At 39.8% G+C, this 27,094-nt stretch overlaps 1 protein-coding gene across 1 annotated transcript in view; it reads left to right on the forward strand.

Annotated features, from left to right (window-relative positions):
• Positions 1–952: 952 nt before the first annotated feature.
• lamb1b (laminin, beta 1b) overlaps positions 953–27,094 on the forward strand; it is a 33,465-nt gene continuing 7,323 nt past the window's right edge. Inside the window, exons 1-23 of the mRNA XM_062444230.1 lie at positions 953–986; positions 1,455–1,627; positions 5,957–6,089; positions 9,251–9,324; positions 10,311–10,499; positions 10,598–10,661; positions 13,413–13,615; positions 13,811–13,931; positions 14,563–14,751; positions 16,141–16,317; positions 16,745–16,857; positions 16,944–17,023; positions 17,405–17,540; positions 17,636–17,794; positions 18,941–19,074; positions 19,682–19,802; positions 21,247–21,433; positions 22,207–22,350; positions 22,429–22,660; positions 23,668–23,831; positions 24,136–24,360; positions 25,339–25,556; positions 26,295–26,391. Coding sequence (XP_062300214.1) covers positions 953–986; positions 1,455–1,627; positions 5,957–6,089; positions 9,251–9,324; positions 10,311–10,499; positions 10,598–10,661; positions 13,413–13,615; positions 13,811–13,931; positions 14,563–14,751; positions 16,141–16,317; positions 16,745–16,857; positions 16,944–17,023; positions 17,405–17,540; positions 17,636–17,794; positions 18,941–19,074; positions 19,682–19,802; positions 21,247–21,433; positions 22,207–22,350; positions 22,429–22,660; positions 23,668–23,831; positions 24,136–24,360; positions 25,339–25,556; positions 26,295–26,391 — 3,367 coding nt within the window. The remainder of the gene's footprint in view (positions 987–1,454; positions 1,628–5,956; positions 6,090–9,250; positions 9,325–10,310; positions 10,500–10,597; positions 10,662–13,412; positions 13,616–13,810; positions 13,932–14,562; positions 14,752–16,140; positions 16,318–16,744; positions 16,858–16,943; positions 17,024–17,404; positions 17,541–17,635; positions 17,795–18,940; positions 19,075–19,681; positions 19,803–21,246; positions 21,434–22,206; positions 22,351–22,428; positions 22,661–23,667; positions 23,832–24,135; positions 24,361–25,338; positions 25,557–26,294; positions 26,392–27,094) is intronic.

Below are 27,094 nucleotides of genomic sequence, written 5' to 3' on the forward strand. Positions count from 1 at the left end.
CATGATATTTAATGATACAACTGAACTCTTCAGTCAGACTCTGGGCTGCATCACTGCTCGTGATCCTTGTGAATGTTTCTGTGTCTTTCTTTTGGTACCAGTATATACGTATGGACTGTAACACTGGTCAGTTTCTCGACAGCTGAAGGAGACTGTTTGACCAGCTCTCCTGGTCCATGTTAAATCATCCTGAACCAGCTGTGCTGCCATAGCAACTAGCGCTGTAGAGAAACAGACACACAGATGAAGGTCAGTGTGACAGTGTTTGTTAAGGGTTGAGTTTTTTCAGAGACTATGGTGGGTTTATCATTTATTTTTAGAGGTGCTGAGATCAAATTTAGGGGTATTAGAGATCCCTAAAAGGGGTCTAAAATCGCTCCTGGTTTACAGAATCCCAAATTTACGCCACCTTCAATTCAATGGTTGTGTTGTTTGAAAATGTTTTATGGGATAGTCTTCACTAAAATGACACATAATATCTCCATAAATGTTTTAAATGTGTCGACATATCTCATTTTGTCATTGAACTTTAATTTGAAATATATACCTTTACTTTTAATTAAAACAACTAGTTAGGGATTTATGGGCCATCACTGTTTCACACAAGCTATTTTACTTTTACTTGAGTACATTTTTAGACCAGCACTTTTACTTGTACTCAAGTAAAATTTCATCAAAGTAGTGGTACTTTTACTTGAGTCGAATATTTCCATCCATCTATCAACCAGCAGAGGGCGCACTTGTTTCCTGAAGCGCACCGAGGCGCGCTGCTGACAGCTGGGTGGAGTTGTTGGTGGGATGCGGACTTCTACAAGAAATCTGCCTGTGCTTTCACACTTCATACACACACACACACTCTCTCTCTATCTCTCTATCTCTCTCTCTCTCTCTAACTCAGCTACAGGACCCATTAAGGCAACCCCAACAAGCTGTCAATGCTCTGCGCTTGGAGATGTCGCTTTTAATCCACATTTTAGCAACTTTGGGTGAGTTGAACTTTCTACTTTACATTTACTTTTATTTAAAAAAGGAAAAAAAAGACAAACAGCAGAGGTGGTTTCAGCTCTGTGGGTGGATTTTCATCTTCTTGTAGCTCCCAAAATGCTCGCTCTCACGTCCAGCTAATGAAAACCATCTGCAGACTATTATTCACTGTTTTCCCATGAAATTACACAGTTTCAGGAGGTGAGACTGGGAATGCTTGAGAGAGACAACAACTTTCTGCTCTCAGTTTGCCATGATGACTATCTTGCAGAGTGAATCCATGTGATTTTCATTTAAACTCTCCTCTGCTTCTGGGGATTTTTCTTATAATTTAAAGCAAAAGAAAGACATGCTGTGCTGTTTTATGAGCGCATTCCCTGTTTAAATAGGTGGATTCTGTTTTTTAAAAACAGCCCAGCACTTCCCCTTTGAGTTTGCTATTATCCCACTGACAGCACTTTTCTTTGCAGCCTTGTGGTGTCCCGTTAGGGCTCTGCTGCCGGAGTTTGGGGATGTTTGCACGGAAGGCAGCTGCTATCCCGCCACAGGTGACCTGCTGATCGGCCGGGCGCACAAACTCGTCGCCTCCTCCACCTGTGGCCTGGAGAAGCCGGAGCGCTTCTGCATTGTCGGACATCTGGAGGTAAGAAAAATAGATACTACCACTGCTGCTGGTGGTTGTGCTGCTGGTGCTGGTGCTGGTAATCTGCAGCACCAAGCAGGAAATAAACTCTCTGAGCTTGTGACTATTAAAATAACAACTAAAGGGGCCTCCTGGCTGAACTGTATCAGCTCTTTTTTCCAGCAAAATGTGGACTAAAATACAGCAGATATATCCTTTTTTCTATTGGGAAATAAAGATAATCAAAGCAGCTTCCTATCTTTATAAATATGTATCTCAATCCTTTATTTAAAAGTCATGATAAAGCTTCTTTTTTTAAAGACCATGAATGATTTAGTTATGGTGAAAAAATGCTGATCTTGAACTCTGCCGAAGAAGTATAAATAAGTGATTTTTAAGACACTTAATGGGTGTTTTTTTATGTGCTGCAAGAAGCAGAATGAGCTCTATTGTCTATGAACTTGGAGGGATAATCGTGTTTGATACAGTAGCTAATTTTGAATAGAGTGGGAGATTTTTTTTTCTTCTGGATGTACTGCTTCTGTCTCTTTTGTGGCTGCAAAGTTATAAAGAGATATAATTGAGATAGCAGATACAGACAGGATATGATTTAGAATAGGAAATAAGTGAATAACCCACAAAGTGACAGTTTTAAATAACAAAAAAAAGGCAAAGAGAAGAAAGGAGTGCATGCATCACTGCCTGCGGCCCAGCTTTTCCTCAGTGGGACGATTTATTTCTTTATATTTGTTAAGATTTATGTTTGTATCTGTGTCCTCCTGTAAAGATATATATTACTGAGTACTCAGAAGTGGAGTCAAATTTCTTGTATGAAAACTTAAATCTGGTTCAATTTATAAAAGTATGTTTCCTTGCAGCCTTAAAAATATGAAATGACGTGAAACCAGTCATGTAAGGAGTTGCGAAAATGTAAGTTAAGTAATTATAAGAAACATCCATAACTTATCTGTCCATGACTTATCTGTACATCTGTGAATTATCTGTAGGATATTAAAAATAAGAAGTTAAGAATACGTTTCCATCACGTTTCCTTCAAACTATTCAAAAGCAAGGTCTCTAAAGTTAAAACTATTTTTATAGGGTGATGAAAATATACAAGAATATAAAACTCGAGAAGTTATAATTATGAAAACAGTGTAAACCACGATGAAGATTAGTATCAAATTATGTCCTCACGCCTGCACATTTGTAATTTAACAAGGTCACCAAGATTGACTTCACATGATGTGTGAGTGAGTCCAGCTGGAGCAGCAACAGTTGCATAAACTTTGTGATAAATGAAGATTTTGACTTTGAAAATGGACATTTTAAAGGAAATCTGACTGATATCACCTTCACTGAATGGTTATTGATTTAAGTTAATACTTTAAGTTAGGGTTGAGCACTATGTGGGCAACTTGAGTACTATGTGGGCATCTTGAGCACTATGTTGGCAGTTTAAGCACTATGTGGGCAACTTGAGCATTATGTGGGCAACTTGAGCACTATGTGGGCAATTTGAGAACTATGTGGGCAACTTGAGCACAATGTGGGCAATGTGAGTACTTTGTGGGCAATTTGAGTACTATGTGGGCAATTTGAGCATTATGTGGGCAACTGGAGAACTATGTGGGCAGTTTAAGTACTATGTGGGCAACTTGAGTACTATGTGGGCAACTTGAGCACTATGTGGGCAGTTTAAGTTGAGTACTATGTGGGCAACTTGAGCACTATGTGGGCAGTTTAAGTACTATGTGGGCAACTTGAGTATTATGTGGCCAGTTTGAGCACTATGTGGGCATCTTGAGCACTATGTGGGCATCTTGAGCACTATGTGGGCAATTTGAGTACTATGTGGGCAACGTGAGCACTATGTGGGCAACGTGAGCACTATGTGGGTAACTTTAGCACTATGTGGTCAATTTGAGTACTATGTGGGCAACGTGAGCACTATGTGGGCAACTTGAGTACTATGTGGGCAACTTGAACACTATGTGGGCAACTTGAACACTATGTGGGCAACTTGAGTACTATGTGGGCAATTTGAGCACTATGTGGGCAACTTGAGCACTATTTGGGCAACTTGGGCACTATATGGGCATCTTGAGCACTATGTGGGCATCTTGAGCACTATGTGGGCAACTTGAGCACTATGTGAGCAGTTTGAGAACTATGTGGGCCCCTTTAGCAGTCCACTATACACAAAGAAAAGCAAGAGCAGTAGTAAAATCCAGAGTAGGCTTTTGTGTCCTAGTCCAAGTCTCTACTATAGAACATAATCACTCCTGCAACTTACCTTAGAATAAATCATGCTAGACATTGATTTAAAAATGAAGCAATAAGTCTCTGATTTGTTGTCTTTCCTGTAATTTGTTGAGGAATTTCTTGCCACTATGACCATAAAAATGCACCAGCTCAGTCTCAGCCTTGAAGATGGCTTTATTTTTTTTATGACTGTGACTAATTGCATATAAATTCTTGCAATAGTAAAAGGGCCAGTTTATGTCAGTGTTGAAGGATGAGTTCATGATTATTAATGAAAACAGATGATTTTTTTTTTTTTTTAAACTTAACTTTCCAAAGCAGCTTCATTTGAGTTGTTCCTGTAACTTTTGTAGTGATAAAATCAGATATGAACCAGATGACAGTGTGTCTGTGTTTGTGGGGAACATGCACATGTACAGTATCTGCTTGCTGTCTTGTCGAGTGGGAGTGCAGACATTCCCGTCTACAATGAAAGCGCTGTGTGTGCCTCACAATCCTCCCCCTGTGTCCATGTGAACTCGGGGTCGAGGTAGGCAATATTCTCCCTTATCAAACACCCTTTGGCGAGTTCCGCTGTGTGAATGGCGTCCTTATGAAAACAGGGACACATTGTGGGGCCTTTTCCGAGCCTCGGAGGATGAGCACAGCCCTCAAGTATGAGCTTTGGATGAATGAGGGGGAAGTGAGCGAGCTTCAAGTAGTGGACTTTTTTTTTGGGGCCACTTAAAGAGACTCTGCTCACATTTCAACACAGACGTAGTTGGCAGGAGCTTGGTGAAATTGAGAAACTCGTCTTGTTTATTCACACGCTGCAATATTGTGAGATTTAAGAGTGTGTGTGTGTGTGTGTGTGTGTGTGTGTGTGTGTGTGTGTGTGTGTGTGTGTGTGTGTGTGTGTGTGTGTGTGTGTGTGTGTGTGTGTGTGTGTGTGTGTGTGTGAACCAGAAGGAATATATGCGTGTATATAGCTTGTATACACGCCAAACCATCTGGCGTGCAGGCGAGGCCCCTGCTGTCAACAAAAGCAGTGAATACATCATTAAACAGACACAGTGGAAACATGATATATACTGTGCATCATTAATGTTAAATCACTCCACCTACATCATTGTTTTTGTCTTTCCTTAAGAGCCAGTTCACTCAAATGACTTAACAAAGTGTATGTAAAGTATGTAAACAAGTCAGAGTGTGATTGTTGAACAAAAATGAATATTGATCTGCTGTTTCTTTATGGCCCTGACTTTTGTTTTATTTTGTTATTAGTTTACAGATATACAAATGATACAGGTTATACACATATAGGCAACATGAAATGTGTTGGAGAAGTGCAAACAACCCTCGGGGGGGGGGGGGGGGGGCACTTGTTCTAGGCACTCTCCAGTGTGAGGGTTACATTAATCAAAGGAAAAACAGAAATCTAAGATTATTAAAAGAAGGTCAAAAGAGAGATTAGTTTTCACAAGAGATACAGATTACAGAATACAGACTATTATCTAGATTATAATATTGCTGTTGAAGTTAATTGTTGATGAAGCCACTTTGTCCTCATTGTCCCATATCTTATTGGTTTTTTTAACATTATGTGGTGAAACAATTATTGTCCACAACATGCACAATAATATTCCTAACAATCTATTCAATTTAATTCAATGCCTTTATAATCATTGCACAATGTACAATGGAATTAAGTGTCTCCAGTGGTACATACAGTAAATATAACAGCATACAGTAACATAAAAACTAGAGACAAGTTGTGTGCTGTAGCTTTATGATTTCCCTTCATTTGAGCTAAAAGACTGAGCCTAAATCAAGAAAATTGCCCCATAAAACTTTCTATTTGGCACTAGATTTGAAACAATTATTCTGCTTATCAATTGGTGGATCAACAGAAAGTTAATTGGCCACAATTTTGATTATCTGTTAATTAATTTTTCAAGAAATCTTCTCTAATGTGAATATTTGCTGCTTTTCTGTCTTCCAAAATTTGATATTTTTGGGTAAATTTGAACAAATATATGTTTTCCTGTATTTTTTGTGTGTGGTTGAACTGAGCCTTTAACCCTCTCTGTTCTCTCTGTCCATCAGGAGGAGAAGAAATGTTTCGTGTGCGACTCCCGGCGGATGTTCGACGAGCAAAACAACCACAGCCACACCATTGAGAACGTGGTCACCACCTTCGCCGCCAACCGCCTCAAGACATGGTGGCAGTCGGAGAGTGGTGAGAGACAGAAAACACACACATACACACACACATGAAACAAAAGAACAAAAGAGTGGGTTCGTTGTTGAATTAAAGGTAGAGAAAGAGAGGAGCAGCATGGCGTGTGAGCGCTCACTGAGAGTGTTCTCGTGGGAACTGGCCGCTCAGTAATGACTAGACAGGAGATCACAGGGAAACTTAACAGCAGCCAATCACAGCAAAGCTAGGGGGCGGGCTTACAGGTGTGCTGAGGAGAACAGGTGTGTGCGGATGGGAAACAGATGTGTGTCAGCAGTGAGACACACAGAAAGCTTTTAAAGTTGGAAAAAGGAAGTGTGTAATGAATTAGCAGGGATCAGAGGAGAGTGAGAGACAGTTTGAAATGACTGAGAATCTGTAAGAGTTTGTAATCACATATTTTAAGTAAGATGCCTTATTGTATCCATCTGTCCATCATGTTTTTTACTAATTCATTATTTCATTATTACATCAGAGACAAATCTCCATCACATCACGTTTTTCTAAATCTGAGTTTGTAGTCGTTGTCGTCCATTCGAGACTCACTCTTCTATTGAATTCTCGCAGTCCTCCTTTAATTCCTCCTCTTGTCATTCACTGCTGCTTTTTTTGCTTTTTAAGTACACTTTTTTACACTGTGTGATTTTGGGGCCTGAGATGAAAGGTTGCAATTGTGAGAGAAAGATCGTCCTCAGTCCAAAACATTGCTCCTAAATCATGCTGTGAGACACGTGCATGGACAACCAATGTGGAGCTTTAGTGACAAAAGACAAAGACAAATGACATTTCAGGAATTTAAGGACAGATTTTCATAATGTGATTGCTGCTACGAATCACGACTACAAACCAATCAATTAAACATGAAATGTTACAGAACACACAGTCAACCTTTTGTAAGTGCAGTTTTTTTTTCAAGTTTAGGGAGAAAACCAAATCTTCTCATCCATGGCGCCTTTACACCAAAACAATAATCATGTAGGAGGTGTAGAAGGTGCTACTTCAAGCTCAAAATCAATCTAATTAAAATGGTACTTTAAAAAGAAACCAGGTATGTGTAAAAGTGTATTATAAACACCATAACGTATTATTTCCCCCCTTTTTTCCATGCAATAGCTTTGAGGTTGTTAACATCACATTATTTCACACTTTCTGATGTAATCATCCAATGGAAATATTCTACATGCATCACTTTAGACACATTTTCCCAGAATTCAGCCTTAATTGACAGATGTAAGTTGTATCTTTGGAAACTCTGTCACATGTTGTGGTTGCACACTATGAGTTTGTAATGACTGGTGGCCATGGCTTGTTAGGGGTTTATATGGACAGCACATTAAATCACACATGTGCCTTAAATATATTCAAATGCACCTCACACATGACATATAATATGAAGTAAGAGCAGTTAAAATAAGGTAGTTTTTCCAATAAAGGCTGGATTGAGATGTAAGGAAATCACAAATTAACTGTGGCAAACAAATTAAATAGATTGCCAAAAATCTGTCAGACTTTCATGCAGGAAAACAGCATGCTAACTTAACACATATTATCTTAAAAATATCAAAAATTTCAGCCAATCTGATGTTTTCCATCAAACAAAAGAGTCTGTGTGCAAAAAAGCCAAAAAGGTTTGCTTGTTCCAACCCTCAGCTGAACTCTAATAGCCTGTTTTCATACCAGAAGCTCAAGAGTTTGACTTGTTTTAAAGGTCTCCTCCGCCATAATGGATGCTAGAGTTACTGGTCTACCACTGACATTTGTGTGTGGCGCTGGTGTTGTACCGATGTATTTGGCACTCCCTTACGTGAAAACCAAGAATTCCCATCATTACGTCCTTAATTTGAGCCCTGAAAGAAATCCCATTACAGCTGGTTCTCATGCTAAATCCTTCCCACATTCATGCTGCACACACTGTTCTTTCTTTCACGGCGGTGGGAATCCGTCAGAGGTGTGAGTCATGGAGGGAGCAGCGGCCAGCAGCGCAGATGGCTTTGAAACAGCAGGAAGCTGCAGACACAATGGCTTTGCTTGGGATTTCCTAATTCCCTCGCGGTAGTCCTGCAGTTACATCTTGGCCTCCGAGCTGTCTGCATCAGCTGTTGTTGAACCCAAACTTAGATATAACACAAGTGCAGTGATAGGAAGTCACTAAGTTGATTTACTCAAGTACAGTTTTGAGGTACTTGTACTTGACTTGAGTATTTCCATTTGATGCTACTTTCTACTTCCACACAACCACATTTCAGAGGGAAATATTGTACTTGACAAAATAGCTCGAAACAAAAGATGTACAAGGAGTCACCATTAAAACTTCAGATTAAAGCCACACTACAGGTCAGATATCAGATTCTGTGAGACACAAGGAAGAGCAATAGAGAAGAAGTAGACACTATGAAAGTAGAGAGGAGAAGAAGAGAAAAAGTTTCCCACAGTGGATTATGTTTTTTTAGGTTTTACAACAGTATGTTTTCCCTCTTGGTGGCTTTCCTTGTGTGTACTCTGGTGAGACCTTCCAGTATATTGCAAGTAAAGTTTAGTTTAGAAAAGTCTTGAAAATTAACAAACGTTGTGTGGCAGAACTTTTCTTATTTTCTGTACTTGAATATATTCTGTCACAGCGCTTTTTTCCCCTGCAAAATAAGTACTTTTTAAATAATTTGAATACTTTAAGGACATATAATTGATAACACTTCTGTACTATTACTTAAGTAGGATCTTAAATGCAGGAATTGAACGTGTCATTTTACACTATGGCATTACTATTTTTTAGGATCCGAGTACTTCTTCCACCTCTGAATTTTAACGATGTGACCCGATTTAGTAAATAACTTGTTTAAAAGCTAGCAGCTTGGACTTTACACACACACACACACACATGCGAGGGATTTTCCAATAGTTGGTGCAACTCAATCCAGAGCTGGAGCTTAGATTGATTAGATTCATATGTTGGCATGACTAGAAAATCCAGCTGACTCTGCTGCATAAACATGTGCAGAAAGAGTCTGTAAATATTTGAAGGAAAGCATGTTTAAGTGTGTGAGAGGGTCCACATCCGGGCTGCGTTGACAGTTTTAATAGTGATATTTTTATGAATGGAGAGAAGAGAGGTGCGTCTGTAATTGTTAATTTCCTGCGTGACCGTGTTTCCTTTTCACCCGCAGGTGTGGAGAATGTGACCATCCAGCTGGACCTAGAGGCCGAGTTTCATTTCACTCACCTTATCATGACGTTCAAGGTGCCTGTTCTCCCTCTGAAACACACACACACACACACACACACACACACACACACACACACACACACACACACACACACACACACACAACATGCATATATACATGTCATAGAAAATACTCCCATACCCAGGCATATAAACACAGCGTCAGACAGCTGTGGCGGAGGAATGTGGGAAACTGTTCTGGTCTCTCTGGAGAATGGTGGGAAGAGAAGAAGGAGGGAGAGGATGAGTTTGGGGGCTGTGCAGTAAAAACGCCTCTCGCCTGTCATCACCGTCGTAGGTTCGGCTGTGATAACGGCCAGCTGCCTGTCACTGACATTTGTAACTACATCATAGACAAAACAGACACTTTAAGACATCCTGTCTCATCCTGGTTTTCTGGACTGGAGGGCAGAAACACTTCTAACAGCCTCCACTCTTTCATTGCTTTATATTCAAGTTATGTGTATCATTATTGTACCCAAATATGGATTAAAAACTGCAGGAAAATGTACTTTATCCAACTTTAAAGTTCTCATAACTTTGATGACACTTGAGTATTTGATATACCACTGTAGCAGATTTACACATGAATTGGCATGTAAAATCATATAAATGACATCTGAGGGTAAAGTGAAGATGCAGATTAGCTGTCTTTTCACAGTCCTAGTGAAAAATAGTTGAAAATCAAACTTTATCCATACAGATTTTTATCAGACTTGCTGATGATGATGTGGTTTCAGCCTTTTATGCGAAAATGCTAAGGATTAAGTGACTGTCAGTGTCTGTTGAAAGAAATTGGATGAAAAATGAAACAAAATGGAAAAAATACATTACATTTTTTATTTTATTGGAATCTGTTTTTGCATAGTCATTAACACATATTTTAGAAGTGTGAGTGTATATAATGTAAAGAATGATCAAGAAATAGCATCACAGATATTACCTTAAATTAACATCAAACAATCGTTGAATTTTAATTTATCCTTTCTCTCTGCTGACAGACGTTCCGGCCGGCTTCCATGGTGATAGAGCGGTCGATGGACTTCGGGAGAACGTGGCAGGTTTACCGTTACTTCGCCTACGACTGCGAGGCCTCCTTCCCCGGCGTGTCGACGGGCCCGAAGGTCAAAGTGGACGACATCATGTGTGACTCACGTTACTCGGACATCGAACCGTCCGCAGAGGGAGAGGTGTGTGTGTAGTGTGTGTGAAGCTTATTTAACTGAGCTTGGACTATAATTTAAGTAAGTAATATGTGTTCCCTCTCACCCATTTTTCTATCTCTCAGGTGATATTTCGTGTGCTGGACCCCGCCTTTCATATTGAAGACCCGTACAGCCTCAGGATACAGAGTAAGCTTTTTGATTATGACATTATATATAGATTCAATTTTGACTTCTTTTGACTTGAGGGTTTTCCACTAGTGCATACAATGTCCAGCTGGGTGCAAATAGCAGCCAGTTGGTTAGCAGAAGGGGGGATAATATATAATATCTTTCAGTGGCATTAAAAGCAAACAAACAGGTTCTTATATAACACTCCACATCAATAGATCAGCATGGAAACCAGCTAATAATAACAAAAATCCATGTGTCTATTTTATTTGCTGGAAAGAGGCAGAAATGTGTGGCCTCCTTATCTGTATTTCCTCCTCCATGTGTGACTGACAAGCACACAAACAGTGAAGGTTTCGCTCAATTAGATGCAAAGCACCTTACGTCAGGATGGTGAGAAGCAACTTGCTGAGTGGGAAGGGGGAAAAAAACACTTAGAAAGTAGTCAGCTGGAAATCTTTTAATGTCCGACCATCTGGCTGACAGCTGGTGCTTATGGAAAACTCTACAGTATCTATAGCTACAATGTAAAAGCTGTGAAGAGGTTAGAGAAAACAGTGATTTTCTCCCTGTCAGATTGGTTTATTTTAAAAGTTTTTAGAGTTTTTAGAGGTCTGAGCAGGGGAAATCATCCAGTAAATGAGGAACTATTAAAGCTAACAAAGAGTTAATACAACAATAGTATATGATGTTTGAGCTACGTGATTAACAATGATTTTAAAGAAAGCGAACAGTGACTACAAAAAATCATGAGGCAATAAAAACTAAAGTTAAGATAAAGACAACTTTCATACATTGTTGGTGTAGTGCAGAATATAGTTTAACATCTGATAATTAATCCAAAATTAACAGAACCGTATGTACAAAATCCTCGGCGTCTACGAGCTCAACATCAAAGCTATAAAACACAGAACTCACAACATTGCACGTGACCTCGTGAACCCTTTCTACCCATTCCTCACGCTGCTTTCATCTGGTCACAGATACAGATCTTTGGACTGGAAATGGGCTCATTATGGTGGGAGTTTTGTCCTCACGGCCATAGAATGACTGACTTTAACTTGTGTATATGTGCTATATGTGCGTGTGTATGAATGAGGATGTATCCAGTACATGTAGGTTTTCATGTAGTTATGTATATTTGTATTCATGTGAGGGTCTGTACAAACTGTGGCGACACATTTCCTTGTAGGAGAATCTGTTTATCTATTATAGAGGAGAAAACAGAGAAAACGATAGTAATGGTTTATTTTATGGGTCTAATTTCCCAATAATTTTCAAGATATTACCTAAAGCTAACTGTAATTTGATGTTAATTATTGGGAAAATTCATTTTGAAGTCAAATTTATTCACATATGTTGAGCTGTATGCTTACCTGCTATAGACACAAATTCAAGTTTAGGAAACTTACTAGAAATGAAAAAAACCCTAATAGAGCAGATAAGGTAGACAAACTAACATTTTAGTGGTTCATTTTACTTGAACGTGACCTCTGACCTCCTTAAAGTAGGGGAGAATAGTGTTGTAGTGAAAGCCTCAGAAGCATCGAGATGATTTCCAGTATGTCGTTCAGGTAAAAGCGACCTGTAGCAGAGCTGCTGCAGGGGTCAGAGGTCAGACAAAAAGAGCAGAGCACTGTGGACTGGAAGGAATTTCACATGTGGAAGAGACTTGGCTTTTGTACACTCACATACTCCCAGACTCACACATACACACACACACACACACACACACACACACACACACACACACACACACACACACACACACACACACACAGACACACACACACACACACACAGACACACACACACACAGGTGACGAGGCCTCATTCCTCATTCTGAGTATGTGCTGAATGCTGTGGGTGTGTGACTTCACAAGGTCTGAAACTGGGGCAAGAGACCTTAAAAAAAGACAATAACCTGCTGCATCCATAATAATAGGGTACAGATTACTAGTCACCTTATTTGAAATGTAATTAGTAATGTAACTATTTCAATTACTTCATCAAAGTAATGTAACTTATTACATTTGATGACTTTTCTAATTTTCTAAACAATGTTTTTAGCTGTTAGAGTAAGTGTACCCATTAAGCACCAAAATCTAAGTGCAGCTGTTTGTCATGGATACTGACATGATTTATAAGGGAGATCATTACTTATAAAGCAAGATTTATCTCTCATATGAGAATGTATTCATTCATTCATGTAGATTTTGGAATATAACATAAAGATATTTGATGAAAAAAGTCAAAAGTCTGGCATGTAATTGGTACTGTAACACCATTTAAGCCCATGTGTGCTCCAAATAAGCCCACGTCATGGTTTATTTACAAAATATTAAAAATAAACATTGATTTCAAGAATTTAAAAAAAGCAATATATGTATTCAGTAACATGTTAAATATAAAAAAATGAGGAAAAAACCCTCCTGAGCAGAAACTTAAAGGTCTGACTTCAGATGTAACTTCCTTTATAATCACAAACATTTTCATAAGTAACTGTACTTTGATTACAAAAAAATGTTCTCGTAACTAATGGATTACAGTTATATTTATTTAGATACTCCCCAACACTGATAGATTCATAGCAGTTTGTTAATGAGTTGACAAGATGATTTTGAGCAAAATGAAGTTCAAAATTTACATAACATTGTAAAAAGGTATGTTTGATATATATGATCTGTGTGTGTGTGTGTGTGTGTGTGTGTGTGTGTGTGTGTGTGTGTGTGTGTGTGTGTGTGTGTGTGTGTGTGTGTGTGTGTGCAGATTTGCTGAAGATCACAAACATCAGAGTCAACTTCATCAAGCTCCACACGCTGGGCGACAACCTGCTCGACTCCCGCGATGAGGTGACGGAGAAGTACTACTACGCCCTCTACGATATGGTCGTCCGTGGCAACTGCTTCTGCTACGGCCACGCCTCCGAGTGCGCCCCGATGGATGGAGCACCCTTAGGATACGAGGGAATGGTACGCCAAAAACACATGTTCAAATAACTTTACTTAGTTTTTTCTGCTATTTTAAATCAATTGTTAAATGATGTTGTGTGTGTATGTTTGTGTGTGTGTGTGCGTGTGTGTGTGTTTGTGTGTGTGTGTGTGTGTGTGTGTGTGTGTGTGTGTGTGTGTGTGTGTGTGTGTGCGCGCGCGCGTGTGTGTGTGTAGGTCCATGGCCGCTGTGTGTGTAATCACAACACCGAAGGACTTAACTGTGAACGCTGTCAAGACTTTTACCATGATTTACCCTGGAGACCTGCGGAGGGACGAAACACCCACTCCTGCAAGAGTGAGATCACACACACACACACACACACACACACACACACACACACACACACACACACACACACACACACACACACACACACACACACACACACACTCACACTTAAATCCAGATATCTTTTTCATCACTCGTCATTCTCATTTTCTGTCTTACGCTCCCACCAGTTCATACTTAAAGGAATAGTTTCACATTTTGGGAATTTGCTGAGAGTTTGATGAAAAGATTAAATTCTCATATCTTAAAGCTAGCGACTGGAAACAAGGGAAAACTGCTTAAGCCTGTTTCTGTCCCAAGTAAAATAATAAAACGTATCAACCAACATCTCTACAGCTCAGTAATTAACACATTATACTATTATTATATTCTGTGTACATAAACCAAAGTATGACTCTACCCTCATATTTGGCTCACAAACATTAGAGTGGTATAAAAACTGAAAAATAAGAGAAAAGGTTCATTTTTGTCTCTTATATTAGTTTGTTTTAATAGTTTTTAAGAGGTGTGAGCAGATAAAATCATCCAAAAATCAAGTATAGAAATTGCTTTACACATATAAACACTCAAAAAATCATCATTATAAATATATAGCTAACAGGAGTATACTTAAATATGTTATCTCCTTCTTCTTCAGAGTGCGAGTGTAACCATCACTCCACCTCGTGTCACTTCGACCTGGCCGTGTACATGAGCACCGGGAACATGAGCGGAGGCGTGTGCGACGATTGCCAGCACAACACGATCGGCCGACAGTGCGAGCAGTGCGCCCCTTTCTTCTACCAGAACCCCAACCGAGACCTGAGGGACCCAAGCTTCTGCGAACGTACGTCACCTTTGACCCCTGACTGTCCTGATGCTCGATAAATGCCAGTGTCTTCCTCCTCTTCCTCCTACAGGACGTGTTTTATATACTTTTAAAACGATCAACCATCTGGAGCCGCACTCACCAGTTGTGTTTTAAGCTTTTGAAGTGAAAAGCTGAAAGTATCCGTTGTTACAGCATGAGTGTAATTACCCACTAAGTGCTAGGTAGAAGTGGAAATAGTGGCCTCCTCCTCTTTTCTTCCGCTTTACGGGACTCGTCTTTTTAAATTACACGCTTCTTTCACGGCTCTTTGCTCTTCATTATCTTCTCCTTTCTCACTTACAAAATAGCTTCCTGCACCGGTAATGCTATTTTAAGATAAGCTAATGACATATTTTACCTCTTTATCTTTTTAAACTTTATGTTCGGGAATAGATGTCTCCTGTTTAGATGGAAACTGCAGAGGTTTTTTTGGACTGAAGTGGACTGATTGTGGATTGTCTTTCAACATGTTTCCAATGTTTGTTTTCTGGAACACCTGATGGATGTTCACCTCATCCATCATTTTGTTCCAGAGCGAGATATTTCGACATTTACCGACCCTATTGACCAAATTTGCCCTGTTTATTCATGATTCCTAGTGGATGCATAGCAGTGTTTTAGATGAACCCCCTGACCTTTTTTTAAGCTTCACCATCAGGCCATTTTTTTGCCGCCTTTACACAACAAATACATTACTCTACTGGGTAGATTTTCATGAAATTATATGAGCATTTTCTTCTGTTTTGTACACTTGTTTCAGAGCAGAGGTCACAGGTTCCACGTCTATAAATTGCTAACAAGCCAACAAAAGAGCGATCATACCTTCTCAGATTGTATTTATTTTGATAGTTTCAAGAGGTATAAAGAGGGAAAACATCAACACTTTGCCTCTTCTTGTGAATTTATCTTTGGAGCATCTGCCCTCGATGTTTCTAAATTGTGATAATCTTTTGGTTTTCTGTCTTGCAGCAATGACACCTCTCAGATTTGATTTATTTTAAAAGTTTCAAGAGGTCTAAAGAAGGAAAACTTTGTAGTATTTAACAATAAAAAGCAAAAATGAGGAACAGTTTTTATAAAAATCAACTTTTAGTGTAGCAAAAATGTTTTCAATTAACCTTTGGAGCATCTGCCCTAGATGCTCTAAATTTTGATAATCCTTGGTTTTCTGTCTTGCACGAGGACAAATTGTACATGTTAATTCTTGTATCAAAATCATTGATACATTCAGTAACTTTGTGTCGAGGGTTGGAATAAACATTGCAGCCTGTAGGTGATGCCGCAAAGGTTTATACTCTTAGTAGTTTCCCTTATGTAAGTAATTAATGAATCTAGTAGTCTAATATAATTTTCACATCTCCACAGCGTGTAACTGTGACCCAGCCGGGGCTCTGCGGGGGGGGATATGTGACGCGAGGACGGACGTGGCAGCCGGGCTGATCTCAGGCCAGTGTCGGTGCAAAGACAACGTGGAGGGAGAACGCTGCGATCACTGCAGACAGGGACACTACGGACTGGGAGAGGGACCACAAGGATGCCTGCGTAGGTTACAGTTAAATGGATGATGCTTGAGGCCTGAGTTATGCCCTGAATTTCTAAATATCTTCAACTCTTATTTTCATCATTTTGCACAAGAAAACCAAATAAGTCACATTTTTAAATTGTCTGTACTGCAACTCTGAAAGGTCAATGACTAAAAGTAAGGAAATGAATCATAAAATGGACATTGAATATTGTTAATGACTTCAATGTGATATTCAGAGAAACTTTTTTTGTTATCTGTTATTTCCTAGAACTGAGACTGTTGTTAATTTCAGCGGTCATACTGGAAAAGATCACATTAAAACATTGTGGGATGACAGACATGAACATGCAGAGTTTAGCTACACAAACACACACCACAGTCAGACAGACGGAGGCTGACGCAGTTCAAACCGTCGCTTCATTTTGTCATTGTGTGTTTTGGCAGCTTGTACCTGTAACCCGTTGGGCACGCTGCCTGGAGGAAACTCCTGTGATTCAGGCACAGGAAGGTGCTTCTGCAAACGGCTGGTGGACGGACATAACTGCGATCAGTGTCGGGTACGGATCCAAACACAACTCAGTTTGTATTCTTCTCCCTCCCTGTATTGTCAGTGTGTATTCACTACTCTGTTATTTCCCTTCAGCCACAGCACTGGGGTCTCTCCAATGACATGGATGGCTGCAGACCATGTGACTGCGACCAGGGCGGGGCGGTCAACAATAAGTATGTATAGAGATTACAGTATGTGATGTACAGCATGTCCATATTTCACTACAACACTCATCAGCTCATCTTTATTAAATGTGAGAGGTGTCGATGCTTTATGAGAACTTGGGCTCTTCTTTATTAGCATCAGATTATTATGACTTAATTGAGGTTTGATATGTTAACTTGATCCTGAGAATGACCCAGCAAACGTCAAACTCTTTTCAACAAATTCTGCATATTGGAAATTCCTTAAACACAGAAGTGGGTGAGAGTGAGCACTGTTGAAGTCCCGTTACAGCTCATTTAACCCATGTTCACTCAGGGTAAAAGCAGTTACTGCAGCAACTGAATACAGATAATATGTACTAAATAAATGCCACCTCTCTGTCTCCACAGCTGTGACCCTCACTCGGGACAGTGTGTGTGCAGGGAGCACATGTTTGGACGACGCTGCGACCAGATGGAGTCTGGCTTCTACTTCATCACTCTGGACCACTACACCTACGAGGCCGAGGACGCCAAGCACGGACCTGTGAGTGTGTTTAAACGTCTCACACTGTGTCTAATCGCTGCTTTTACTCAGCTCTCACATATGTCAACTACATCTCTCTTAATCTTTACGTTCAGGGTGTGACGGTGGTGCCGAGGCCTTATCCTCTGGATCGTAGTCCGACGTGGACCGGTATGGGCTTTGTTAACGTGCCAGAAGGAGCCTACTTAGAGTTCACCATCAGCAACATCCCAGAGTCCATGGACTATGACATGCTTATTCGTTATGAGCCACAGGTAACCAATGAACATACATACATACATACATACATCATTAGTATTTTATGAATTTAGCTGCAACAGTAGAAGAGAGTTTAGTTTATAGATTTATAGGTCGATGCTACAAGCAGTCGATGGAGGGATGAAAGGAGGGTCAAGGATGAGCTGATAAACTGGAGATTTAAATGGTTTAGTGAGGAGTAAATTAGAGCTGGGTTTTGAATTTAATACTAAACTAATTTAACATTTCACTCCTGCAACATTGTTGGTTTTAGGGAGGATAAAAGGATAACATTGATGTGGAATCATAGATACTTTCTTTTTTAGTCCACACATTCTCCTCCAAAACTTGCGGTAACTACATTACCCACAATGCAAATAGACTCAATTAAAGCCACTGTGCAGATTATGTGTGTGTGTGTGTGTGTGTGTGTGTGTGTGTGTGTGTGTGTGTGTGTGTGTGTGTGTGTGTGTGTGTGTGTGTGTGTTATGGTAGCAGCGGTTGAAGAAGCCACTGGCGCCACAAAATGATTTAAACAACTTTTCTCACTTATGCAGTGGTGGAAACTCATACAGACGACACATCATAGAGTTTGGTTTTTGTGTTGCTGTTTGGTATTTTGCTTTCTTTAACTTTGGAAAAACTGAAAATCTAAACATGTGTATTTAAAAAAAGAGGAAAAACAAGAAAGAACATGAAATTACGGCTTAAAATCTAATTTGGTTGGCTTAAACTAAGTGGAAACATACACTTATTTATGGATGTGAAACTCCATGTTCCTATATTTATCAATAAAACTCAACTAAAATAAATTAGTCTAAGCATTTGCTGCTGTACTGGACAGATTGTCAGAGAAACGTTTGTGGATCTAGTTTAACTTTGATAATGTTGACGTCACTAAAGTTTTAACTGTGGAAAAACTAATCAATCAGTCAATGAATTAAGTATTTGTCTCCAAGGGGAAACTGGTTGTGCAGCAGTGTAAAACAGCACATGAACGTAGCATAGCCACATAAAAACATCAAATAAATACAAAAGAAAGCAGATTACACAAAGTAAAACAATTAAAACAATCAGTTTGAATATAGATATATAACTAATGTAAAAGTTTGAGGTTTTTGTATGTAATTTTTTGCACTTGTGTCTGTGTGTGTGTGTGTCAGCTTCCCGAGCAGTGGGAGCAGGTGAACGTCCGAGTGGAGCGTCCCCTCGTTGACCCTCCGAACTACTCCAGTCACTGTGGCAACTCCATCCAGAGTGGAGATCAGCAGTCCGTCTCTCTGCCACCTGGATCCAGGTAACGCACGAGTCTCCCTCACCGTATCGCCCCGGCAACACATTCACCACACACACACACACACACACACACACACACACACACACACACACACACACACACACACACACACACACACACACACACACACCATGTTTCCATCACTTCAGGGGACATTACATTGACTTACATTCATTTACTGGACACTTACCCTAACCGTAACCATAACCACTACATGCCTAATCTTAACCCTTATCCTAAACTTAACATAACCCTAAACTTATATTAACTTTAAATCAAGTCTTCACCCTAAAATAAATCATTTACCTTAAGGGGACTTGCTTTTTGTCCCCATAAGACAGGCGAGTCCCCATAACATAACTGTGTGAACAGATTTAAGTCCCCACAACATTAGGAATACCTAGTACACACACACACACACACACACACACACACACACACACACACACACACACACACACACACACACACACACACACACACACACACACACACACACACACACACACAAACCACTATTACATTAAAGCTGCTCCATGCCAATAACTCAGTGATCACACACACACACACACACACTGACTTCCTGTTGTGTGTGGGTTTTTTTTAGACACGTACTGCTGGTGAGGCCAGTGTGCTTTGAGAAAGGGCTGAACTACACGGTGCGTCTCAGCCTGCCGCTCTATTCGTCTGTCAGCGACCATCAGAGCCCGTACACACTCATCGACTCTGTGAGTTTCATACACACACACACACACACACACACACACACACACACACACACACACACACACACACACACACACACACACTCACACACACACACACACACACACACACACACACACACACACACACACACACACACACACACACACACACACACACACACACACAAACCACTATTACATGAAAGCAGCTCCATGCCAATAACTCAGTGATCTTCAATATATTCCCAGAATAAGTTATCAGAGTGGAAAAGTCTTTTTCTTTAAAAGTTCACAGTTTTTCAAGTGTGTCTTAAAACAACAGTCAGGTGCTCAAATAAAGGTTTTCCTTGCTGTAATCATTCTTCCTGTTCATCCTGACTATTAAAAGATCCTCCTTCAAATGTGCTTTCAATGTAAAGTGATGGAGGACAAAATCCACTCAGTAATTTAAAAGTAGATTTGAAGCTTATATGAGGCTTCAGCAGTCTGAGTTAGTCATATCAAGTGATATCTGACACATTTACAGTCTTTTTAGCATCAAATTCCCTCTTTGTGTTTCCCTGTTGAGCTGTGGTAGTATAATAGTAGTAGTATGTAACGTTGAAAAGATAGAAGACTTGATTTGACTCATTTGGACGGCTGAAGCTTCATATTAGCTTCAGATAAAGTGTTAAATACATTTGTTGCATTGTTAGTGCATTATGAAGGGATCTTCTAATGGTCAGTATGAACAGGAGGAATGATTACAGCAAGAAAAACTGGTTCCAATGTCCATTTGGGCTCCTGACTGTTGTTTTAAGACACACATAAAAAATTGTGACCTCGCCTTTTAAGGATAACATAGATATTCCTCTTGGATTGTTTATTGATAATATGGAGCAGTGTTTCCCAGCCTGGGACCCTGAGGAGTCACAAGATACCTCTGAAGGATAAGAAAAACATTTCTGACCGACTTTTTTCTTATCTTTTCTGTTTTGAATTCGCAAATACTGCATGATATCACCTCTTCATTAATCTAAAAAGTATTCAAAAGCAAAAATCTGAGAAGGAAACTTCATTCTTTGATTAGGCTCTTTGCAAGTAGAGCAAAACTGATCAGACAACAGACAAAAAATAAACAATACATTTGTTTTTAAAGAAAATAAACAGAAAATAATGAGCAGATTCATCAGAAACCACTGATTTATGGTTATGTTATGGTGATCTGTTCCCACTTTCTGATATATTAAAGTTTTGTCAAAGTGGCCCAGAACATAAAAGCTAATTCACTTAACTGCAGAAGTTTTCTATAAAGCAAAATCTTTAGTTTCAGCCCACAAACCACAATGTTGTATATAAAACTTTTATATACAAAGTCTTATCCTTCAAACTTGTGTTTTTTGTTATGTTTCTCTTCGCCCTCATCCCTTCTTCTTCTACTCCTTCTACTCCTACTCCTTCTTCTCTTTCTTCTTCTCTCTCTAAGTTGGTGCTGATGCCACGGATCAGTGAGCTGGACATGTTCCACGGGATCGAAGGTGAAGGAGCGTGGGATACGTTCCAGCGCTACCGATGTCTGGAGACCAGCCAGAGCGTCGTTAAGAGTCCCATGACCGACATCTGTAACGACTACATCTTCAGTGTCTCCGCTCTGCTGCACAAAGGAGCCATGGGTATGTTTTTATACGTGTGTGTGGTGGTGGACAAGTTAATAAATTTAAAGTGAATCTTTATTTATATACTTTTATTTTCACTTCCATTCTTTTACTCATTACATTTATTTATCTTTTTTTTTAAAGTAAGTAAGTAAGTACAGTTTATTTATAGAGCACCTTTCACAGACAACAGTCACAAAGTGTCAATTATATTAAATTGAGATAAATAGAAATAAAGACACCAGATAAAATATACAAAGGGAACAGACATAGTTAAAACAGTCAACTTAAAACATGATTCAAACTACCTAAATGCCTGTCTTAACAAATGTGGGTTTTTAAGGTTGCCATGACACACCAAAAGCACCATGAATACCTGATATAACAATTTACTTTAACAAATAAATAAAACCCTGATGTGACTTACTCCACATAAACTGACATCTAGTTAAATAATATTCTCAGTCACTTTCCTATTGTCACTTTTTCTGACTGCTTTGCACCTGAAAAACATGTGTTGGAAAGTGTGTTGCCATGTTACCAATCATGTCTGTAACGTAATTGCTCATTTATCAAGTTAAGTATGATAAATATGGGCATTTATTTTAGATTTTTTAGCTTGAAAATGTAATATAAGAATGAATGTAAAGCTAGATGTTTCTTTGTTTATTTATGCAGTGAAAAAATGGACAAAAATGAACAAATCTTGGGGATAAAACTACTTATCTCGAAGAAATTATGAACAGTTTGTGATATATTTCCACATGCTCATCTGTCTCTTCTCCTCCCAGCGTGTCAGTGTGACCCTCAGGGTTCGCTCAGCACCATCTGTGAGTCCAGCGGAGGGCAGTGTCAGTGTCGACCCAACGTGGTCGGCAGGAACTGCGACCACTGCGCACCGGCCACGTTCCTGTTCAGCCCCGCCGGCTGCAGACGTGAGTGTCAGGAGAGACTTCTGTGTGTATGTATTTATCACATTTAAAGAAGTAATGGTTTATTTCTCCCCATCCCAGCTTGTGACTGTGATCCTCGAGGTGCTGTCAGCACGTTCTGCCACGAGGCGACCGGTCAGTGCGACTGCGTCACCGGGGCAACCGGGCGTCAGTGTGCCCACTGCCTGCCGGGCTTCTGGGGCTTCCCTCAGTGCCGACCGTGCCACTGTAACGGCCACAGCGAGTACTGCCACCCTCAGACCGGAGAGTGCCAGGGCTGCAGGGACTTCACCACCGGACACCACTGTGAAAGGTGATGATGATGATGATGATGATGATGATGATGATGATGATGATGATGATGATGATGATGATGGAGGGCACAGAGATCAGTCAATTCAAATTCAATTTATTCTGAAAGTGACACATTTTTTACTCAGCAGGCTCGTTACACTCTAAGCAGGCTGTATTGTTGCCGTTTCAGCTGGATTTGAGATAAAAGCATATGATTCTCTAGAAATACAAAGTCAAAGGCAAATGGAACAGCTTTTTTAAGTCACTAATACATTTTGAGGAGCATTTTTTTGGGTTAAAAGCCTCAACCTAACTTTGTACTTCTAAATATTATTTGATCAGAATGATTGATAAGCTTCATTCTGACTGTGTTAAGACCAAATAACATTCCATTTGCTATAGATACTAGATTCCTTATAATGTTATTAACCCTCTGAAGTGTCATTATAACTTGTACACATAATTATCAATAGTCACACATATATTCATGCTTCCAATAGTATAAGCCACAACAATTTTTTAGTATATTGGGTTCAAGTCCAAGCTTAGTTCTGAGTCTTGTCAAATAAAGTCTAAGCTCAAGTCAAAGGCAGGTTCAAGTTGTGATATCCTCTAATGCAGAAAGGATAATAAGAATTCAAGGAATTTGTTGGAGAAAATTTGACATTTAAGATCTGCTTAACCCTTATTTATTTTTAATTCATCTGGGATTAGTCTTCATTTTGTGACTCATGTCTGGTTCAAGTCTCAGTCCACTTCTCTGTTATAATGTTAATGGTACTGAAGCTCTAAAAACAATTAAAAACAGTGTGATGTTTGTTCCTTCATATTATTGAGTGTAAAGTTTAAAGTTTAAAGCTTTTTGTTTTTCATTTTTAGCAGCACATAAAAATGCTTTCCTGGCGTTCTATCAATCTGAACATGTTCCTTAATACCAGACTTTTCTCTTCATTCAGCACCAGAAAGCTATACTGAAAGGTTTTTCTGTGAGTTTCTCCACTTTAACTTTTTTCCTTTACTTTACAGGTGTCTGGATGGTTACCATGGTGACCCAGAGTTGGGTTCGGGCAGCCACTGTCGCCCCTGCATGTGCCCCGACGGCCCGCGCAGTGGACGCCAGTTTTCGGACAGCTGTTATCTCCTGGGTAACGAGAACCAGCTGGTGTGTGTTTGCAGCCCTGGATACAAAGGTATGAACACACACACACACACACACACACACACACACACACACACACACACACACACACACACACACACACACACACACACACACACACACACCGAGTCTCGTATTCTTTAGTGATAACAGATTTGTTTTCATGTAGGCAGTTCTCAAAGAAGCTCAAAGTGTCACATGTTGCACTTTTTGTCATCATGTCTTCACCTCACACAACTTCATCTCCTCTCTAATTAACATGCTTACTTTTAAATGCCGCCTTACTACAACTAAAAACACTCTTCATCACGTGTTTCTTTCCTTTTTTCCCCCAGGCGCCAGGTGTGACGAGTGCTCTCCCGGTTACTTCGGGAACCCACTGGTGCCCGGCGGGCGCTGCACATCCTGCCAGTGCAACAACAACATCGACATGCACGACCCGAGGTCCTGCGATGCTCAGACGGGTGCGTGTCTCGCCTGCCTGTACCACACGGAGGGCTACGCGTGCCAGCACTGCAAACTGGGTTACTACGGCAACGCTGCCGCACAGAACTGCAGGAGTGAGTACAGCAGTTTTAAGTGTATTAATGTACATAGTTTATATACATATGCATAAATAAATCGTCTTTGAGAGTTTGTCCCAAGTCCATAAGATGCACAAATACTGTGAAATATATTCTAAACGAAGCAAAAATTAAAACAATTTTGTGTAATTTATCCCTTTAATTGACCTTTACACTAATCTTCACATTGTACGATTTGGCAGTGGTGTACTAGAAGGAAATGTTGCAGGAAGTAGGTCAACACACGTTTTAATACGTGAGCTTAAATAACATAAAAAGTCACTTGGAAAATGTTCATTGATTATTATGATTAATGTCATTGATATTTGTATTGATGATAGCACTTGATAAAATAGCTTTTATATAAATGCTGCTATTAAATTTAAAATTGCAGACATGGATCACTTTAGGTTTTCAAAGTCTGAGACTGCGAGTCTACTCTCACACAAAGGTTGGAAAAAGGTGCCTCCACCTTTATTTGCTTGCTTAGTTTCGCTCAATTCCTGGATGCCTACAGGATCAGGATTATGTTATTTGATCCCACAGACACTCAACAATTGAGCTTATATATTGCGGTTTGAAATAACTTCAGATGAAAGCAAATATACAAAAAAAAGTCTGTCTGAGGCTTTTATTAGTTTCTGACTCTGGGAAAGTTTTAGGCTATTCTATATGATCTTCCATTCAATGAGCATCCTTTTTTAGGTTGTTTCAAGGTTTAGATCTTTTAATTTAATCTTCTTAATAACAATTTTATTATCCAATTTATTTTTATAAGTGTGATCTTTTAACATGTTTTCACTGCTTTTAGTTTCCTATTGTCAGCTTATGACTTGAAACTGAAAAACGGTAGTTTAATTTTTAAAGAGGGTTGCTTTGAAATGAAATAAACATAATAATGCTGCTACACTTGGATGAAAAACTCTAACACTGACTCATTTAACACTATCTCCCCATCCTCCTCCCTCCCTGTAGAGTGTATGTGTTACTCGATGGGCACGGTGCCTCAGGCCTGCTCCTCCCCAGACGAATGCCAGTGCGACCGGAACAGCGGCCAGTGCCACTGCCAGCCCAACGTGATCGGCCAGAACTGCGACCGCTGCGCCCCCGATACGTGGAACATCGCCAGCGGGACGGGCTGCCAGCGCTGCGACTGCGACCCTGTCCACTCCTTCGGATCCTCCTGTGACGTGGTGAGTCAAAGCAGAGCAGCATTGAGTCACAAGTCAACATCTGTCTGCAGCATTTCCTGCAGTCACATCGCTGCAGCTGCTCCGGTTAGTATGATGTATAGCTGGACTGCACCCCGAAAATCTTGTCTCTCAATCAGCTGAAGTTTTCCTTCACACATTATGGCGACTGGCAAGGGAACATAACTGGAATTTTTCAAAAATCCTCACTAAGAGCCGAGCAGCAACTGTGGCCAACCCATCTAATCACCAACGCCTGTGGGTTTTTGTTTTAAATATATGACCTCCAGCTGTTTGGGAGTTGCCTCTCTCTCTGTTTCCAGCAGCTCTCTTTTACTGAAACACACACACACACACACACACACACCTGCATGAGTATACACAGACGCAAGCAAAGAAATAACAGAATAACGTGCACACACACACACACGCTCAGCCACAAGCATTTGCACACATACACAAACATTACGGTTTCTGTGTTTACTGGCTCCTCTCCATCAGAGGAAGGAAGTCTCAGAATACACAGAGGAATAACCGAATATACTTTACTCAAAGACAAACGAGTCACATTAAACTACAAAGCTCCATTGTCTCTGCATGGGAAAGAAAAGTCTAAAAACAGACACTAATAGTTTTAAATTTCACCTTTTCTGGACACAAAATCCACAGTTTCATTTGATTTTTTTGCCTGGCCCGTACTCATACTGTGATTAAAGTTTAATATATTTCCTTTGTCTGTAGGTTACAGGACAGTGCATGTGCAAACCAGGCTTTGGTGGCAGGACGTGTCGGGAGTGCAAAGAGCTTTTCTGGGGAGATCCAGAGGTTAAATGTCATGGTAGGTAATCATCACTCATCACCATCATAAACTTTAAACAATCAAACAAACAAATCATGAGAAGATTAGAGTCCATCGACAGCTTCTTTTCTGACAAACAGTTTAATCAATTAATTATAAAAAGATATTAAAGTATTTAAATGCAGTAAGACAGCAACACATATTAGGGTTTTTTAAATTTATGCTCCACAACATTAGATAGGAATGAAGCTGTGATTTTAAGTTCTAACCCCCTTTATGTTTGTTTAATTTGATAATTACCTTACTTTGGCTCCACCAAGTGGTAATATCACAAAAGACACTGTCTCAAAGAGCAAACCATGCTGATAATATTCACATCAGACGAACAGTGTAGAAACTCTAGCCTCCTTTAAGGTAAGGTAAGATAAACTTCATTGATCCCCCTAGGGGGAAATTCTAAATTGACACAACGGTAGCCTTGTAACGGTGAAGTGATAATTTATCAAATTAAATTAAATAAAACACTATATACAATAAACAATTCCTTATACTATATACAAGTGTGCAATGTGCCTGGGATTAAACAGTAAGGACAGCCTCAGACTTCTTAGTGGGAGTGGGAGGTACTGGGAGAAAATAATTGGACAAGTTAGAATAAACTTATAGTGATATATATTACATAAAGTCACCTACAACCACTGTGTGCTTTTGCTATAACTTGTATTGATGTGTCATGTTTGTT

Source organism: Scomber scombrus, chromosome 22 (assembly GCF_963691925.1).
Source record: "Scomber scombrus chromosome 22, fScoSco1.1, whole genome shotgun sequence".
Classification (NCBI taxonomy): Eukaryota; Metazoa; Chordata; class Actinopteri; order Scombriformes; family Scombridae; genus Scomber; species Scomber scombrus.